Below are 18,483 nucleotides of genomic sequence, written 5' to 3'. Positions count from 1 at the left end.
TTGTTAGTGTTGGTAGTCCTGTTTTAGACTGTTTAAAAAGTAGGACATTTTCAATGAATCAACAAAAATATTTTTATATTTACAGGACAGTCTAGGCAATGAGCAACCAGAGGCTTTCTTCTTCTTCTTTTTGTAATTTTATAAATTTCTTTCTTACAATTTAAGCCCAAAGAGTCATGCTGATAGAGTAGATCAGCTTTATCAGTTGAAAAACTGAGAAACTGAGTTGAAACTGCACTTCTTTTTCGTATATTAAGATATCTTCGGGATTAGATGTGTACTTAACCTCGTGTACACTGACAGAAAGGGGAGTTTCTGGCACACTTCAGATCAAACTGCGCTGTGTAGGTGGCTTACGCCACAAAATGAGTTTGACGTCCCTGAGTTTCTGAGTTGCAGTACCACTCCTGCCGCAGGAGGTGTCAGTAGTGAGCAAAGCAGTGCGGATGTACCGTCAGCTAAAAGTGAAGACAAAGAAGAGTAAACACCAACAGTGCAGCGCTTGCAAAGGTACCAAGGTGCAAATTTCTATTTTATTTTCTCACCCTGTCATAATTTGAAGGTATAAAGTCGTTCATTTCTTTATAACAACATAACCATGCAGCTAGCGGCTAATGTTAGCAGCTAGCTTCAGCTGCGTAATCAGAAGCAGCGTAGTTGAGCTTAGCTGTCATGAGTTGGTGTGTGGGGGTGTGGAGCTCTGCCTAGCAGGCTCGATGCTCCGTGTTGGTTTATATTCTATGTTACAGGATCGATAATTTGCTATTTTTAGTCTTGCTTCTATTACACGATCTTCGTCTGTGCTTCTTGCGGCTTTTACATTGCCTCTTTTCCCTGCAGATTATTTTCTGACCCAGATAAAATAAAAAACAGCGCAGCAGCAGTAACAAGGCTCTGAAAATGGACACAAGAGCCTTGAAGAATCCCTACCCCGACTATGATGGGAGCCTCGCATCCACACAGGCGTTTTTTGACTTTCAGGGAAAGGTAATGCGTTAAAAAGAAGTGTGCGAGCATGTCTTTCATGTCCACCATGATATTTACAGTTTTTGTTTTGTATTTTTTTAAACCCTTAGCTCACACCAGAGTTTGCCCAGCGGCTGAGCAGCAAGATCAGCGAGCTGTTAGGTGTCATGGAGAATGGGCTTAGGTCTGCTGATCCCAGAGACTGCACTGCTTACACTGGCTGGGCAGGTGATGATAGCATTACACAGCTGGGATAAATAAGTCAAGTAGCAGGGAAATGCATGTAACTGTGCACATGCTGTGAGACTGTTCTGCCGTTTACCTGTATGCAGCTTTACTTCAGTGAGACCTTCTTTTTTTATGTTGACTACTAATGAACATGAATTATTGTGTAATTATGTCTTCCAACAGACTGATACCTTCTTCTAAACTTAATTAATTAATTAATTAATTAATAATACATATGAGCGAGTGCCGTGGTGCCATTTAGCATAACCTTTAACCTCCACTAACTTAACTCCACTAACTGCATGTCTTTGGACTGTCTTGTCTTTTGACCACGCATACACAGAGAGAACATCCAAACTCCACACAGAAAGTCTCCGGCCAGATGGTGGATTCAAACCCTGGACCTTCTTGCTAAGCCAACATTAAGCCAGCTAATGTTAGGCTTGAGTGTCCTAAAAATCATACTTTGTCTCCAATAAACAGTAGTTTTATAAGAGTTGTTTAAGTGTCCAGGTACAACAATGTTAGAGCTGCTTCAAAGAACATTTTGGTAAGGCTTGCTAACAGCAGCTAGCAGAGGCTAACAGCAGCAAAAACAGCAGTGCTTGGAAAAGTTCAGGATATCCTCAACAATTCACCTCACTATCACTGTCATTAGACAGAAGGGGGCTTAAAGGACTCATGGACTCACATTAGACTTTTACAGCCTCTTTCAGAGTAAATAAAGGTGGACACTTGTTCTTCGTCTTGAATAGCATTGACAGCTGAGGTAAACAGTACAAATACATTCAGTACAAATAAATGGCAGCCAGAGTTGTTTGTCCTAAAGCAGCGATGGTAGCTAGGATTATGCAATTGAAATGGGAGGGCTAAGAAAACAAAACTCAGTTGACTGAAATCTACTAGCATCTAATTGCAAGATACAGTATACCTTTAAATTAAGAAAAAATTTTGGGGCGCTTTCCAAACTTTCAACATTGTGTCTTAAAAGGCATCGCCCTGCTCTATCTGCACCTCCATGATGTGTTCAGGGAGCCCTCGTTCCTTCACAAAGCTCTCGAGCATGTCACCCAGAGCCTCAAGTGCCTGACCCGGCGCCATGACGTCACCTTCCTGTGTGGGGATGCGGGGCCGCTGGCCGTGGCTGCTGTCGTCTTCTATCGCCTTCAGAGAGTGCAAGAGAGCGACGAGTGCATCAACAGGTCAGCCTCATATAAGTCGGTATAAGTAATGAATTTAGGTGTACATTAAAGTGTACTACGTAACCACCACTGTGTCTGCAGCAGTTTTCTCCTTTCTTGGAAGGTTTCTCTTTAGAAAAATGTGTTTTGATGCCAGATTTCTTCTCCTGTTTGACAGGGGATAGTTTTCCTGGCCCAAAAAATGTCAAATGCACTAAAGAAAATACTGAAAAAGGCTTTTTATTTTATGGATTTGCTGTGTAACGTCACTCCACTGTTACTGAAACGCTCTTTAGCGCTCACATTTGCAGCATTGTTTCCCTGCAAAACCTCACCTCCTGTGAAAGACTTCTCCTTGAGAGTCTTCTGTTACAGGTTAGAGGCACGTCTGCCTCTGTGGGGATCTCCTCCATGATGTTGTGAAACACATAGAGCACCAGTCTGAGCCTGTGAGCTGCAAAAAGAAACATTTTGTCCCTGTTAATAATTTAGACCCCCACCCCCCCCCTCCGTAGCCATTAAAATATGCAGTTTGTATAGCCTACATCATTGTGTTGCGTGCCAGCATGTTTTCTTCAATACAACTGCACTTAGTATTATTGAGGCTATTACAGCTTTATTAAGTATCTGCAGTATGAATCAAATGCACTCGAATGGAGCCGATTGGACCAGTTTAATTTCCAGCTTAATGGTCCGGATCTAGTTCATTTAACTGCCGGAGCAGGAATCGCATTTATGATATAATTAATTGTACGCGCTTATAGGTCGTCATAAATAGAAGGTCTATTTTAAGATGTGGTTCAGTGGTGCAAAAAATCTGTCACAAACTTCCTGTGCCTCTCCACCAGGCTGATGCAGTACCACCAGACGGTGGTGAAGGGTTCGGGCGGGCTGCCAGACGAGCTGCTGTACGGGCGGGTGGGCTACCTCTACTCACTGGTCTTCATCAACCAGCAGCTTGGAAAAGACAGGATTCCAGATGGATACATCCAACAGGTGATTCAGAAACAGTGCGCTCAGTCCAAAGTTTTTTATTTTGTTGTATTTTCTTTGTGAGAGCGACAGTTGCCATAGAAACCTCTAGGTTTAAACCATTTTCTCTCATTTATCTCCACTAATTTATATTTTTGCTTCCTTCCGCAGATCACCCAGGCTGTGCTGGAATCGGGTGAGCACCTCAGTAGGAAGTTCCGGGTCCAGAACCAGAGCCCCCTGATGTACGAGTGGTACCAGGAGCAGTATGTGGGGGCCGCCCACGGCCTGGCTGGCATCTACTACTTCCTCATGCAGGTGAAACAGGATCCTGGTTTTAGATGCAAGTGGAGTAGTCTTGTGCTTGTGCAGGCCGTATGGGAAATAATTTTCTGTGGTTTTGCAGTAATTCGGTGTATGCACTTTCATTCGAAGGGATCTATGGCTGCACCAAGAACTCTGAAAGCTGAAGTTATTAAATTTTCAGTTCTAAGAATCAAAGAAAACATACAAATCCCTCTCCTCGTTTAAGAAGCCAGCCTGCAAATATTTGTTATGCCATCTAAAAAGTTAATTATGCTAGCTCCAAAGTTAACTTTCTAATAAGTGCTCTTGTGCAGAAGCTAATCTGTCTGTTTCCAGGGTACCTCGCGCTCTACCAAAGTTGCCACCTGTCACCTTTTTTTTCCTCCGCTGAACTTGATCTTACCCCTCCTTCACAGCCTGGCTTTGTGTTCTCGGAGGAGCTCGTGCACAGGCTGGTGAAACCCAGCGTCGACCACGTCTGCCGTCTTAAGTTCCCCTCGGGAAACTACCCTCCCTGCATGGGGGACGATCGAGACCTGCTGGTGCACTGGTGCCATGGATCTCCGGGGGTCGTGTACATGCTCCTGCAGGCCTACAAGGTAAAGACTGAGAGCTTGAAAATTTGATTACTCATTTGCAGAAAGAAACAGTGAGTCTGTTCAGTCTGTTTGTGTACCAGGTCCTACATGAAACTGCATTTAGTTAGTCTGTTCACCGGAACAGTGTTAAGCAGAAAAGTCAGCAGTTGGCTAAAAGTAATGCATAAAAGTGCAGTTGTATGGATGTTGTTAGGGTTCAAATATTGAGGAGGGATACAGGAGGAATTCCAAAATAACAACACTGATCCGGCCGGGTGGAGTCAAACGATGATTTTACTGAACACGCGTGGAGAGATGAACACTGTTACACAATCAGCATCGATCTCTCTCGAACAATACACAATCAGTTGTTTTTATACCATCAGGGAAATTTATAACGCCCCCTCATGCGTTATGCAGATACAATATATGCATACGTCAAATCAAAACCACAATGACTTTTAACACAGTTTGCAAAACAACATCGCCTTGTCTCCATCCCAGGTGTCTTCCTGTCGCTGCCGGACGCTCGCTTATCGTCTGGAACATCAGGCACACATTCTGCAACAAACTGTTCTTTTGCAGGCACAATTTTGCAGTTGCAAGCTTTTACAAAATATTATTTGAACCTTCACCTAACCCTGAGTCTAACTGCTGTGTAAGTGTGTGTATGTGTACGTGTGTGTGTGTGTGTGCGTGTGTGGCTCGACCTCACACAAACTTTGTCTTATGAGAAGAGAGGCCAATTCTCATGTGCATAATAACCTAACTGAAACTATATTTGTAATATGTTGAATAAATGTTTTAATCAAGAACTTCTACTAAAAGCTTAAATAAAAAAGATATAAATGAATAAAAGACAATAATGAATAACCTGGTTATTCCAATAGCATCCTCCCAACAGCTCCTCAAAGTAACTTACACTTAGACTCTGCTTTAGTTCCACTTTCACAAGCACACCCTGCAAAAGCCTGCGCTTCCTGTCTACTTTGGCACAGAGTGTACTCAGAGTTAGGCCTTTCTTTTATAACCCAACAGAATCAGCACATACACATTTAAGATTATAACAAGCATTCAAAAGCATTTAAGATTATTGATTTAACTCAACAGTTTAAAGTGGTTATAACTGCACCTGTAATAAAGGCTAATTGGGTACCAATATGTTTAAACATCTGAATACAATATCAATATTAATTATTAATGCAATGGTAATGATGATGATTATTAACAATAGCAGCAAAATATTTCTCTAATCCCCACAATGTGTTAGCTGTAAGTATGAATTTAAAGATTAAACTGCATTAATATTTTTGTTAACTGTCCATAAAATTAAATAGTTAAAATGCATAACTGTGCAAAAGTCTTGAGCCATCTTTCAGCTCATTATATTTTGCTCCTTGTCGGCACCTATTTCCAGATTTCCTAGCAACATATAATGAAATGAGGGGTGGCTCAAGACTTTTGCACAGTACTTTAGCTAGGTGAACTGGTGGATAAGCAGTTCACTTTTCATACTGTCATTATATTAATGCTGCTATCCTGTATATATTGTACATACTATTGTTTGAGTACTTACGATTGTTTTTTTGTACTTTTTATATTTTACATTTATATTTATTATTGAAACTTGCACCAAGGGAGTGGCACTCCAATTTCGTTGTACTCTGTACAATGACAATAAAGGCTATTCTATTCTATTCTATTCAAACCAGTCACTAAACATTGTGGGCAGCTGTTAACTGGAAAAGTCACTAAAAGCTGCGGGTAAAGGGTTGAAATAAGTTGTTACTTATGGATGGTTATAAACAGTTAGCTAAGCCTAACTGACAAATTAAAGGGGTTCTGTGGGGTACTTTGTTAAAAACCACTGTCTGAGAAACACACGGGTCATCGAAAGACTCATAGTGCCATCTTGTGGTGAAGTAGAGTCATGTTTTAATCTCATAAAATTCTCCCTTTTCTGTCTAAATTGAATAATATTGCCAATGAATGACATTTAAAGGACAAACAGTCCTCACAGAACATATCCACAGAACAGTTTATTTGTAGTATTTCTTAACTTATCGTGCTACATGAGACAGAGGGTATCGTTTATACAGTACCGCTGAGGTTCTCTTTTTAACTTGGAGGTTTTTTTTAATTCAGATCTCACAGAAATCAAGATCTGCTTTATGCTTATCACAGTTAAGATGATGACATGTCCCTCATTCCAGGCTTTCAGAGTTCCTCAGTACCTGGGCGACGCTCTGCAGTGCGGGGAGGTGGTGTGGTGGTACGGCCTGCTGAAAAAGGGCTACGGCCTGTGCCACGGCGCGGCTGGTAACGCCTACACTTTCTTGGCGTTGTACCGGCATACGCAGGATCCGAAGCACCTGTACAGAGCCTGCATGGTGAGAGGACATAAAAGCTCTTTAATAATGTAATCACTCCTGGGCTGCAGCGGCCAGTCGTCTGATCAAATAACCGCAAATATTAATTGCGTCGCACCAGCAGTGCATCCATCATAATTAGTGTCCAAAGGCTTGATTAATGCCTCCACTGTCTGACGCTGTAGAGTTATGACTAGGGGTTCCTCATAAGAGCAGGACGTTTTTTATCCCTGAAATTTTAATGTGTTTGTAGAAAGCCACGAGAAGTCCTTTTATAATTCCATTTTTAAGTCTCTGTCGCGTCCTCCCTCGACGCTCAACGACTTTGATGTGAGACGCAAAAGTCATATTGAACTTCAGTTCAAAGCTTAACCAATCAGAACGTAGTTGGTCACTCGCCAGCCCTAAAATTGAAAATTATTCCAGAAACGATGGGCATGTGAGAGGCAGGGCCTTTTATGTTTATTGACAGCAGGTCGGTCGCTGTCTGTGCGAGTTGGCGTCAAAGCGTGGCTCGCTAGCCGCTAGCGAGCTGGTCTTGGATGCACTCCAGATGGCGAGAGTTCCACATGTGCTTTCATTAATATGAATCTATTCATAGATGGAAATAGACTCTTCAGATGTGTTGCCTGCCTCCAAGCACAACATTGTGGTCGTAATCCGATACATCGACAGATGCTCGGATTTCACAGAGAAGGGCCCGATTTTTAGGACTTGTTGACATTTGCTCGCTGTTCTCCGGAGACGGATCAGCGGTCCAGTGTCATTACTGTTGTAACATTACTTTCTCTTTCGCTGCAGTTTGCAGACTGGTGTATGAACTACGGCAAACATGGATGTCGGACACCAGACACTCCCTTCTCTCTCTTTGAAGGTAATGCATAATGGCAGATCCAACCTTCCAAAAATATCATGTTATGCACAAAAGGGCATTTTTTAAGTTTTTGTTACATGTGTCACAGATTACAAGGTAAACTAAGCACTACATTTTTAGTGATGCCATTTTTCTGGGTTTGGTACATTGTTAGATATTTAAGACTTGCTGTTGCCAGGTTGCAGGCATGGCTTACATTGTAGTAAGAATTACAAGTGCAAATAAATGAGTCATGCTGTGAGATTACAGGAGTAGTGCAGTGGAAATTGAATAAGATTATTTTGAAAGGAGCTAAATTGGCTTCTGTGGTAAGAAATATGAAGTTGGCAGAACTTGTAATCACAGCCAGCTGCTTCACACATGTTCATCTGTCCCTCACACATAAATGCACAATGTACTGCCAGAAGTATTCACTCGTCTGCCTTCACAAACACATGAACTTGAGCGACATCCCGTTCTTAACCCATCAGGTTTAATATGATGTCCGATCATGCTTTCGCAGCTATAACAGTTTCAACTCTACCTGGAAGTCTTTCCACAGGTTTAGGAGTGTTTATGGGAATTACTGACCGTTCTTCCAGAAGCACATTTGTGAGGTCAGACACTGATGTTGGACGAGAAGGCCTGGCTCACAGTCTCCGCTCTAATTCATCCCAAAGCTGTTCTGTCGGGTTAAGGTCAGCACTCTGTGAAGGCCAGACAACTTCTTCCACACCAAACGTGCACATCCATGTCTTTATGGACCTTGCTTTGTTCACTGGTGTGCAGTCACGTTGGAACAGGAAGGGTCCATCCCCAAATTGTTCCCACAAAGTTAGGAGCATGACATGGTCAAAATGTCTTTGTAGTCTGAAGCATTAAGATTTCTTTTTATGGGAACCAAGGGGCCAAGCTCAACTTCTGAAAGACAAGCCCACACCTTGGCCCCCCCTCCACCAAACTTTACACTTGGCACAGTGAAGTTCATGGAGTACCATTCCCCTGGCAACCGCCCAACCAAGAGTGGATGGAGAAGTGTGATTCGTCACTCCAGAGAACACGTCTCAGCGTGGAAACCAATTCCATAAAGCTCTCTCCATACTGTTCTTGAACTAATCAGAAGCCACATGAAGTTTGGAGGTCTGTAGCGATTGACTGTTCAAAACGTTGGTGACCTCTGCGCACCATCCACTTCAACGCACTCTACCATCTACCACTCAATGTCTGAGTTGTTAGCATTCCCAATTGCTTCCATTTTGCTATAATCCCACTAACAGCTGACTGTGGAATATTTAGTAGTGAGGAACTTTCACGACTGGACTTGTTGCACACATGCCATCTTATCACAGTATCACTCTGGAAGTCACTGAGCTGCTAGAAGCAGTCTGCAGGCCTAGGTGTTTGATTTTATACACCTGTTGCCATGGAAACTTTTGGAACACCTGATTTTGAATGGGTGAGTGAATACTTTCTGCAGTGCAGTGTTAAAGCAGCCAGGGTTGCAGGTTTAACAAAAAGGGTACAAATATCAGCTTTCTAATAATTACATCAACCAAACTGATTCTCTGTTACTAAGTGAATGTAGAAAACTGATAAGCTGCCTTACCAAGATCAGCTTTCAGTGGTAGTGGATGTATCCACTGCAATATTAAATTATGAGATAATGCTATAGCTATATTTGTGTACAACACACAGACGAATGTGTTTTTATTAGAGAAACATATAAATAAAATACCAGAATCTTCAGTCTTTGGATTTCTGCCCCAACAGCAGAAACATGGTGGAGAGGTTCAGTTCAGTCTCTAGCAACAGCAGTCAGCTCCAGCTGTCTGGGTAGTCTGTTTTAGAGACGATTCAAAGTCCTGCTTTGGTAATCATTCAAATATAACTGTATAAAAAAAACCCATAATGACTCATAAGTAAAGTATATAATTCATCTGATAGGAATAAGTGATACATGCATGAGACCACAGCTAGCTGACTGGGGAGGCCATATTATTGGTCGTGTATCTACGGAAACTAAACTAACTAAACAGTGTCCCTTCTTCTTATCAGGCATGGCAGGAACCATCTACTTCCTGGCTGACCTTCTGCATCCAATGAGCGCCCGCTTCCCGGCCTTTGAGGTGTAGAAAGTGTCTGCGGGTAATGATCCCAGACCCACACTGGAAATCATTGAATAAGAAGACCCACACCGCTCTGCTCTTTGTCACACATGGGCACCGCAGTCATGACGGCTGGCTTTTAATTCAACATTCAGACATTGTGCCATGTTTTTCCTGCTTTTCCCACCTGGAAACGTCATGTGTTATTAACAATACATTTCCTGTAATGTTTTGGAAACGTGTCAAGGTTGTGAGCTTCCCTAGCATGCCCCAGCAACTCCTGCTCTGTGAACTAAAAGGAAGGGAACTAATTTTAAAATGAAAACATGGGAAAGCTGACTGTAATTTTTTTTTAGCACTTAGCTGTATATATCTGTCTGCTCTCTGTAAGTTTAAATGCTTTTGTTTTCTATTGTCTTACTTGTTTTGGGTGTAGAAATGTCTGGTGCAATGCTCCGTTGCGTTGCACCAGACGTAACGCAGCTGCCTAGTTTGTCGATGTTGTGCAGCGGTGAAGAAAAAGCACAGAGGGGCAGCAGAGAGCCACAAAGTTCACTCAGTGGTGACTTCATTAGCAGTGTATTTATATCTCATCAGATGGTTTTTTTTTTTTTCATTATCATTTGGTGTATGCAAGCAAAGTTTGGGTTTAAACTGGCTTTAAGTGATAAATATTGTATTGCAATGAGTTGAATTTTCTCTTTTTCTTCCTCTGTGGGACCATTAGCTCATCTAACCCAGTCTTTTCCATATAAGGCTCATGTACCAAGCAGCAACACAATGCCATCTCTCTTTTTTAAGCTCCCTGCCAGAGCTTCTTTATGACCCACGGCCAGCTTGGTAGGAGGAGGTGGTGAAGGGGGAGGTGGCTACTGTACCAGGGAGTCTTGAGACCTCAGTCTTCGCAGAGCAAACGCAGCGTAGGAGAAACTCAATACCACCAGTGGGAATGAGAGTAAAAATAGAGCTCATCTGTCCAGGAGGGGAGTGGTCTCCAAAGGCATGTGCTTCACTGTGGTTCACGCGCTCCTACAAGTGTCCTCCAACGTGTCCGTTCTGATGCTCAGCAGCTGATTGCTTTGTGTTACATAGACGATGACAACTTAGGCAGCCTAGCAGCACTATAAGTGTCTTTCCTTCCTTTTGGACCTACTTTAGAGAAAACATTTATTCTATTTTAACAATCGTGTGTGTGTGTGTATATATATATATATATATATATATATATATATATATATACACACACACACACACACACACACACACACACACACACACACACACACACACACACACACACAACTGGTTGTACTTAAGGAAGATCATAAGCATGTAGTAATGTGCAAAAGTCTTGTTCCATCCCTCAATTCCCGGTATTTAAGGCAAAAACAGAATTTGTACAATTCTATCGAGCTTGAAAGTCAATATTTGGTGTGACCACCTTTATTCTTCAGCACAGTCTGAACTCTCTTAGGCAGCTTTCTTGTTATTTCTTTAAGTCGTCTTCAGGAATAGTTCTCCAGGCTTCTTGAAGGACATTCAAAGCTCTTCTTTGGATGTTTAAGGACAGGACTTTTAAATCTTGTCCATCTGTAGCTGATTTTTCAGGCCTGACACTTCTGCTTTGGTCCTCGACTCCAGTTTCCTCAAATCTTTTAAGGATATCCTGCACACCATATGCACTGGAGACCTATTGTTCAACACCAACTGACAGCAAGAAAGTCTCGCTCCTTGGAAGCAAAGTATTATAAATGACTTTTGCACAGTACTGTAGCTGGTATTTATACATAATTGGCATGATATTTTTCATTAATAAGTTTATATTAATGAAACACGCAGGCATATATAGTCTCCCTCACCTAAACCAATCTGCCCTGAGCCTTCTACAACACTCAGTGTTAACACACAGGGATCACTGCTTCTAGGCTGTTACCCACGTGGAGTCACATGTATGTGACAGCAGAGATGAGCATAAATTTAACCTAAAAAAAAAAAAAAACATTTCTTCTATGAAATTCACAGCTTTCTAAATTTTCAGAACATTTTATATTTGAAATAATAGTTTGTATCAATGGTACTGTCAAGTTGACAAGTAGACTTTCATAAGAACAATACTATACCAGAAAGACTGTACTGACAGTACAGGCCCTGAGGCAGAAACCAAACCAGCAATAAGCACACCAGTTATCACTGACATAATTTGAACCAATGAACATGACTATAAAATGACCTGTGACCACCAGAGCCTCCTTGTTGTTTGGACCTATGTGTTGTTCCAAATAGAAAAAGAACTGCCAGAGGAACTGAACAATTTAAATTAAGGATGGAAAAAGGATACAAGAAGACTGGGCACCGACAGAAAGTCAGTCAAAGCACAGCTGCAGCAATAATCGTGCTAACCAGCAACTGACCTCCTAAAATGACACCATGGGCAGTGCATTACTTGCACAGTCTAGCTCTAAGAAAGCTAGCGCTTCAGATTTGGCACAGGGTTTATAAATGGAAATGGCTCACAACACATAGCATAATGCCATCCTCTATGGACGGCACCCTAAGCGAAAAAACACTGCTGGCTCTTTAAAGGAAAACTACAAGATTGAATTTTGCTAAAGAATTCCAAAAGAAGACTTCTGAAAGTTGGGCGCACGCGGTCCACAGACGATTACCATGTGAAAGGTTTTGGGAAGACTGGTAGATTGTGTATATACCAAAATGCTGGTTGACAGGATGGCTCCCAGTCTGCAGATGCCTAACAGAACAATGAGGAAACTGCCAGAATCACACTACAACCTGTCCTAGTATGTTGTCAGACTTGAATCCAATAATCGCCTTTTTAAAGAGAAAAGCAGGGCAGCTGAAATCAAAGAATATCAGGACTCTGTCAATACTGGCGTCCCTCCAAACAGACAGCAATGAACAAATTATTTTAAAAAATGAAAGATTCGTATGAATCTGACAGCCTCTAACCAATCAAAGACTCCTGTTATCTCTATTTTCCCTGTCTTGTCTCTATTTCTGCCTCCTTTTCTCAATTGGTTTTTTTTTTGTTGCCTTCTTTGTGCCTGTTTCATGTAGCTGCTATGATGCTATATTACCTACTATCCAACTGTTTACTTTTAGGGTCTGGTCACTATCTCCTACCTTCATTTGTGGTTCTGCCCTGTGATACCAAACTAATTATCTAATTCGAACCAAGAGTCAAATTCTACCCAAACTGAACTGATTGGATGGATGGATGGACGGACGGATGGACGGACAGATGTCAGCACAACTTAGAGTTGGGAGGATGGATGGATTGATTCAATTAGATTTATTATTTATCCTTTCAGAAATTTGTGCTTCGGGGCGACTGTCAGACAAATAACCACAACAACAATATCACAGTTACAGACATTAAAGACATCTATGTCATCCCACATCATAACAAATATCACCTGGATGTGTTCAGCAGAGTTGTACAAGGTATAAACGACCTCGGGGCGCGAGGTCCTCACAAAGCTGGTGTACTGCTGTCTTGACTATGATGACTGTGTGTTACATCTCTGTGAATGTCTCGCCCCGTCCCATCACTCATGACTCCCAAAGTTGGCACATACTATGCTGTTGCTGACCTCTTACTGCCCATGTTTACAAGCCTACTGAGTTTGGTCTTATAAACTACAGAGAGTGGAAACACCAGACAATAAAAGAAAAATTTAAAATGCTTTCTACAGATAAACGATTAAAAAGAACCTCTATGCATCTATGAATCTAAACTGTTGGGTAATAATTGTATATGAGGATTAGTTACTATTACTTACATAAAGTAAGGATAACCTTGATGCTTTTGAAATTGTGATTTGTAATAGGTGGGCTATAAATAACTTGAAAAATGAAACTGCACTTCGCAGAATCGCAGGTAATGATTTTTGATTTTTTTCCAGTTTTTTAAATTAAGTTTGTTACATCAAAAAATGTATCAAGAAATTCATTTATTAAGATTAATCTTATTGGTTCTTTCTGTTCCGCTGTCAGCACCATGGAGAGCTCTGCTGAAGATGGAAATGAAATTGACTTTTAAAAACGTCATTTATTGTGCTATGAATGTAGTTCTTAATAACATAACCTACATTATGTAAGCTTAACTTTGCTCCAGTGTATTTGCCTATTTATTAATGGACAAACTGATCAATTTTTAGTTAGTTGAAGCCAGCAAATCTGCACATTATGAATTTATTTGTTACTTGTCCTATTCTGAGGGTAGCGCTGTGAGAGCAGATCTTTTTAAGGTCTTTAGAATTGTTATAAAACCTGTTGTTTTCAGGTTATCTGCCACTCAGTGTCAATGTTTTTAACAGATGCCTGAATGGAGTGAACTTTTCCAACGATTTTTTGCCCGGTTCTGTTATTTAACCATAAGAGGAGGAGCAGTGGGGCTGTTTAAAAATACCACCCTGTAAATGAGCTCCTCACACCTGGAGCCCTCCTCAAGTGAGCCTCAAGGAAGCTGAGTTTTCTGCATTTTCACTCACCAGCTGTACATCTCTTTCCAGAGGAGAGAAGTCTTAAGTGTCAATGCTGCCAAAAGCATTTCGGTTGAAATTGTAATGCATTCACAGACTCTTTGAAATCTTGCAACCGTTCTTTCAGCCTTCTAAAAATAGCCCTGTCCCCTTCTAAAGGCCTACTCCCACTGCTCCGAGGGCGTACAGCTCTCCTTTCCGTTTGCCCTAAGAAAGTTAAAGATGTTCCTATGTGTCATCTGATCTGCCCATTAGCATACGTGACATCACATGCCCGGAATAAATAAGAGGGGTGCTTTGACCATGGCTAAGGACCACACTGTCTTGGGACTTCAGCTTCTCATCTCCTCCAGCTCCTGCTCTCCAAAATGGTGTGTACAAACTTCTGTTTTGGACCTTTTGGGTGGGGCATTGCTGATGGAGTTACCTTTTTTTCCTTTTAATTGGTTTGGATATGAGCTCGATAATGACCCCAAAACTGAGACTTTTGCTAGTGAGGCAAAATGAAGACTGGCACCCAGGACTAGAGTCTTGGAATGCATTCACATGTCTATGTTTAATGTCTAAAAAGGCTAATATTCTAATGCAAAGAGGCCGTTTTAGAGTTTCAGCATCCATCATGTGTTCAGAATCCTTTGGACAGTTACATAAGCTGGATATACTCATTTTGTTTTTCTTTATTTCTCTGTTTTCTGTGTGTTTGTGTATTTGTTAATGTGCCTTTTCAAATGTGACAGACTGAGTTCACACCGGACCAGATTGAGGGTAAGTGAAGAAAAAGAAAAAGAGAAATTTTGCCTCATATATGAAGGCACCAACCTCTCAATCAATGTGCTGGTAGGTATTTACGTCTAGCTTTTGCAATTGTCACACGAACCAAACTCTCAGAGTAGCTCCAGGCTTACTTAGATGAACTTTTAATCTGATTAAAGTGCTAGAAAAGTGGAAGCAGAGGATGAAGAGCGCCATGCCATTCTACCAACTTCTCCAGCTGTCGGGAAAGATTTCAGACATGTCTATTCTCAGCCTTGTCTTGCAAGTCGCCATTGTCCTTATTCAGGAGGGGCGTTAATCCTTAGGTCAGGGTTTAAGATGCAGTGCTGGTGGCATCAGCTTACACAAGAATCTGAATCACCCCATACCTTTTTTGTTTAACTGCCGAAAGACATGTCCTCTATAAACATGCCCTATGGGATATATTGGGGTCCCCATTTGGACATGGATACTTTTGTGTAGTTAAAACTCTTGCAGTTGTGTATCCTAGACTTGCAGGCAAACCTTTAACACGTTTTCAATCAGGCTTATTTGTTTAGTGCTGCTTCTGCACATTCTGGTACAGCTATACTATATGTCTAACATTAAGTTCCTTTCCAAGTTATGGTGTTAATTACGGCCCAGTCAGCATTCTTGGGTTTGACTGCACGGGGGGCCATGTCGCTATGTCTCTAAATGGCCTGCGTTTCTCTGTCAGGGTGTATCAGTTTGCACGCAATGTTGCTGTAAATGCAAGTGGAGGCAGGAATGTAGAAGGACGGGGTGGGTCGAGTGTGGTGGAAGGGTACAACTGCTGTTCAGAAGCCACACGAACACATTAATCTGTCAAAAAGGTCACTTTGAGTTCCTGGTGGGATTCACAGACATAGCCAACCATTGTCTGGGCCCCCAGTTGGTGCCTTCCTCTTCACAGCTGTCCCTCTCAATTAGCTGAGAACAATGACAGAATTATGTGGCTTTTACTGTCTTTAATCTTCCTCTACGTTGTGGCACTGTGCAACTGACATAGATGACTAGTAGTAACACTGTAATAGATAGAGTAGGAAATCCAAAGGGGATGGATCTAACACAGCAAAGAAAACATGGATGTCATGCCATAAAAATAATATCAATTATACCATTTGGATGGAACAAGAAAAAAGACTCTGGCAGACTTTTTTGTTTTAATTCTTCCTTATTGTTGAAGTCTTAACTATAAGTCCTGAAGAACTTGTACTCAACTTTGTTTCTCTCCTCCTGGCCAGACTTCAAGGAGGCTTTTGGTCTCTTTGACAGAGTTGGTGACAGCCAGGTGGCCTACAACCAGGTGGCTGACATCATGCGTGCTCTGGGCCAGAATCCCACCAACGGGTCCGTTAATAAGATTCTGGGCAACCCAACTGCTGACGGTGAGACATAAACTGTTTTTTCTAACACAAAAGAGCAGTCTGTGTCATGGTATGTGTAATAATTTGGTGTGCTATCAACAGACTTGGCCAACAAGAGGCTCAACTTCGACGCTTTCTTGCCTATGCTGAAGGAGGTCGACGCTCAACCCAAGGGAACCTATGATGACTACGTTGAGGGTCTGCGCGTCTTCGACAAGGAGGGCAATGGCACAGTTATGGGTGCTGAGCTGCGTATTGTGCTGTCCACTCTGGGTGAGCCTCCTAAATTTAGAAGCACACACATATAGTTTGCTTAGCATGCAATAGTGAGTGAAATGGGAAACATATCCCTGACATGGATCGTTCTGCATCCACAGGAGAGAAGATGAGCGAGCCAGAGATTGATGCCCTTATGGCCGGCCAGGAGGACGAGAACGGCAGTGTGCACTATGAGGGTAAGACCGGACTTCAAACCATTCCACTTCCTTATTTTTTTTTTTTTTTTTTTGAATTTCCAGGAAGCTAAATATTTGAACTTCTTCCTGCAGCTTTCGTCAAGCACATCATGTCTGTGTAAGAGGCCAGCAGCGAGAGTGCTGAAGAAACTGTAGCTCGCCTACAGACAGCCCCACAGTGTTCGTGACATCTACACTGTTTCAAAGACCAACCACGGAAAGACAAGGACTATGTACAAGGGATGTTGAAGCACGCCCATTTTTTCATTTTGTTTATTTTGTTTTCTTTTCCATTTCGTCTCTCACCCTCCTCTCTTGGGACATCGCCATCACCTCTCCATTGTAGACCTCCATCACCCGGCCTCTACTTCCCCCCACTGGGGCGCGTCTCCACTCACCACATGGGGTGAGGAACGGGGGAAAAGGGGTGACCACTCATCAAGTGAGGGTAGATCCCTCCATTCCCACCGCCACCTCATTCAGTCACGCCATCACTGGCCCAGCAATGCCAAAGGTGCTGGAGAATGGTTGTGGTCAGAGCGCCAGAGCTCCCTCCTTCCCTGAAAAGTTGTATTTATTTTCACTCTCTTCATTTGAGAATAAACTTTTCCAACGTACATCCCATCTGGGTTGATTCTTGATCTTTCATTGCCCACATGCTTTTGTAGACTGCAAGCCGCAGGTCTCAGATTGAAGAAATTTATGTAAAAAAGTTGATGCTTAACAAAAGGCTATGAATAAGATAGAGCCAAAAAAGAAAGCATAAATTATTAAATACATTTAAAAAGGAAAAGGGTCGAAAGTGAATTAAGAACTGAAGAATTAGCTTTAAGTATAGCCAAGTAACTATAAACAATAAAATTGTTAAATATACATAATGAAACAATAATGGACACCGATGTGTAGCTAAAATAATCAGTTTGTAAATAATTCTGCAAAAATGTATATTAGCTAAAATTACGGAATAACAATACAACAGTCTAATTGTTCAACTGTTCAATTTTTTAACAATTAGGGTACAGTGAGCAAAGAATGATTAAACAGCTAAAAATCTATCCTAGATATACTGGGGTGATCGCTGTAATATGGTAGCTAGCTAAAATTATGAAAAAGCTATGGGATACTTCCATGTAGCTAGCAGTTCTATTGTTAGCTAACATTATAGTTGAAACACATAACAGTTTGGACACAGTTAAAAAAAATTTTAGCTAAATAAATTGGATTTCAATAGTAGTTATACTATAGCAGCTAGCTACTGAATTGGAAACAAAAACTAGAATTTACATTATTAGCTAACAGTACAAGCTAAATTGTTAGCAATATATAATAAAACATAATTTTAGTCCATTAAAACAATAAAGTCAAAAAGACAGAATGAAGAATAATAAAATAGTGTCTATCAGCTATTTAAAAAAAACCAAAAATTCTAATTTTATTGGCACTTATTTAAGGTTAATTTGGTTAATCTAAATGTAGATTACTTACCAAACACACATACAATATATGAGATTTTAAATTGAAATTTTACAAAAATATATTTCTGTCATATTGGTTCTCTCTAAAAATAAGATATTCCTAGATATCTACATATTGAAAGATATTCATACAATTTATTTAATGTTACACAGAAAGTAACGGTTATGGACTGTAACAGTTAAAACTGAGACTTCAGCTGGATTTGATCCAAAGTGGTTCCTTCATTTGTTTTTACGTTCAAAGGATCCAGCCAGCACGAAAAATCATAGAGTCCATGTAGATCCAACACTAAAAGTGGACATAAAACATTAAAAATCATACAAAGGGAGAGAAAAAAACAAAGTGGGGGGG

General features: G+C 41.2%; 2 protein-coding genes across 3 annotated transcripts; both read left to right on the top strand.

Moving 5' to 3' along the window:
* The first annotated feature begins 372 nt into the window (after positions 1 to 372).
* On the top strand, positions 373 to 10,172 carry lancl1 (LanC antibiotic synthetase component C-like 1 (bacterial)). 2 transcript variants are annotated; one of them, XM_005920192.2, is made up of 10 exons: positions 373 to 510; positions 841 to 987; positions 1,077 to 1,194; positions 2,186 to 2,396; positions 3,224 to 3,371; positions 3,519 to 3,665; positions 4,070 to 4,252; positions 6,445 to 6,621; positions 7,402 to 7,474; positions 9,509 to 10,172. In XM_005920192.2, the coding sequence occupies exons 2-10, from the start codon at positions 901 to 903 to the stop codon at positions 9,583 to 9,585; spliced, it is 1,221 nt and encodes a 406-aa protein (XP_005920254.1). In that variant the 5' UTR covers positions 373 to 510; positions 841 to 900; the 3' UTR covers positions 9,586 to 10,172. The 2 variants fall into 2 exon arrangements, with proteins under 2 accessions (XP_005920254.1, XP_014188472.1); XM_014332986.2 differs by having other exon boundaries at positions 414 to 518.
* A 4,168-nt stretch (positions 10,173 to 14,340) lies between these two features.
* On the top strand, positions 14,341 to 17,273 carry mylz3 (myosin, light polypeptide 3, skeletal muscle). Its single transcript, XM_005920191.3, has 6 exons — positions 14,341 to 14,431; positions 14,798 to 14,825; positions 16,079 to 16,222; positions 16,304 to 16,474; positions 16,579 to 16,656; positions 16,750 to 17,273. The coding sequence occupies exons 1-6, from the start codon at positions 14,429 to 14,431 to the stop codon at positions 16,776 to 16,778; spliced, it is 453 nt and encodes a 150-aa protein (XP_005920253.1). The 5' UTR covers positions 14,341 to 14,428; the 3' UTR covers positions 16,779 to 17,273.
* The last annotated feature ends 1,210 nt before the right edge of the window (positions 17,274 to 18,483 follow it).

This window comes from Haplochromis burtoni, unplaced genomic scaffold (assembly GCF_018398535.1).
Source record: "Haplochromis burtoni strain Fernald_Lab_line unplaced genomic scaffold, NCSU_Asbu1 Contig_38, whole genome shotgun sequence".
Lineage (NCBI taxonomy): Eukaryota > Metazoa > Chordata > Actinopteri > Cichliformes > Cichlidae > Haplochromis > Haplochromis burtoni.
Note: the sequence above shows the minus strand (reverse complement) of the source record. Positions and strands in the feature narration are given on the sequence as shown.

What these genes read in the sequence shown, in the direction of transcription:
- mylz3 (XM_005920191.3), top strand. An exon ending in GGGCAACCCAACTGCTGACG is followed by an intron (nt 16,223 to 16,303) that starts GTGAGACATAAA and finishes TGCTATCAACAG; the next exon opens with ACTTGGCCAACAAGAGGCTC. An exon ending in TATTGTGCTGTCCACTCTGG is followed by an intron (nt 16,475 to 16,578) that starts GTGAGCCTCCTA and finishes CTGCATCCACAG; the next exon opens with GAGAGAAGATGAGCGAGCCA.
- lancl1 (XM_005920192.2), top strand. Translation starts at nt 901, where the DNA reads ATGGACACAAGAGCCTTGAAGAATCCCTACCCCGACTATGATGGGAGC. An exon ending in AGCGACGAGTGCATCAACAG is followed by an intron (nt 2,397 to 3,223) that starts GTCAGCCTCATA and finishes CCTCTCCACCAG; the next exon opens with GCTGATGCAGTACCACCAGA. An exon ending in TCTACTACTTCCTCATGCAG is followed by an intron (nt 3,666 to 4,069) that starts GTGAAACAGGAT and finishes CCTCCTTCACAG; the next exon opens with CCTGGCTTTGTGTTCTCGGA.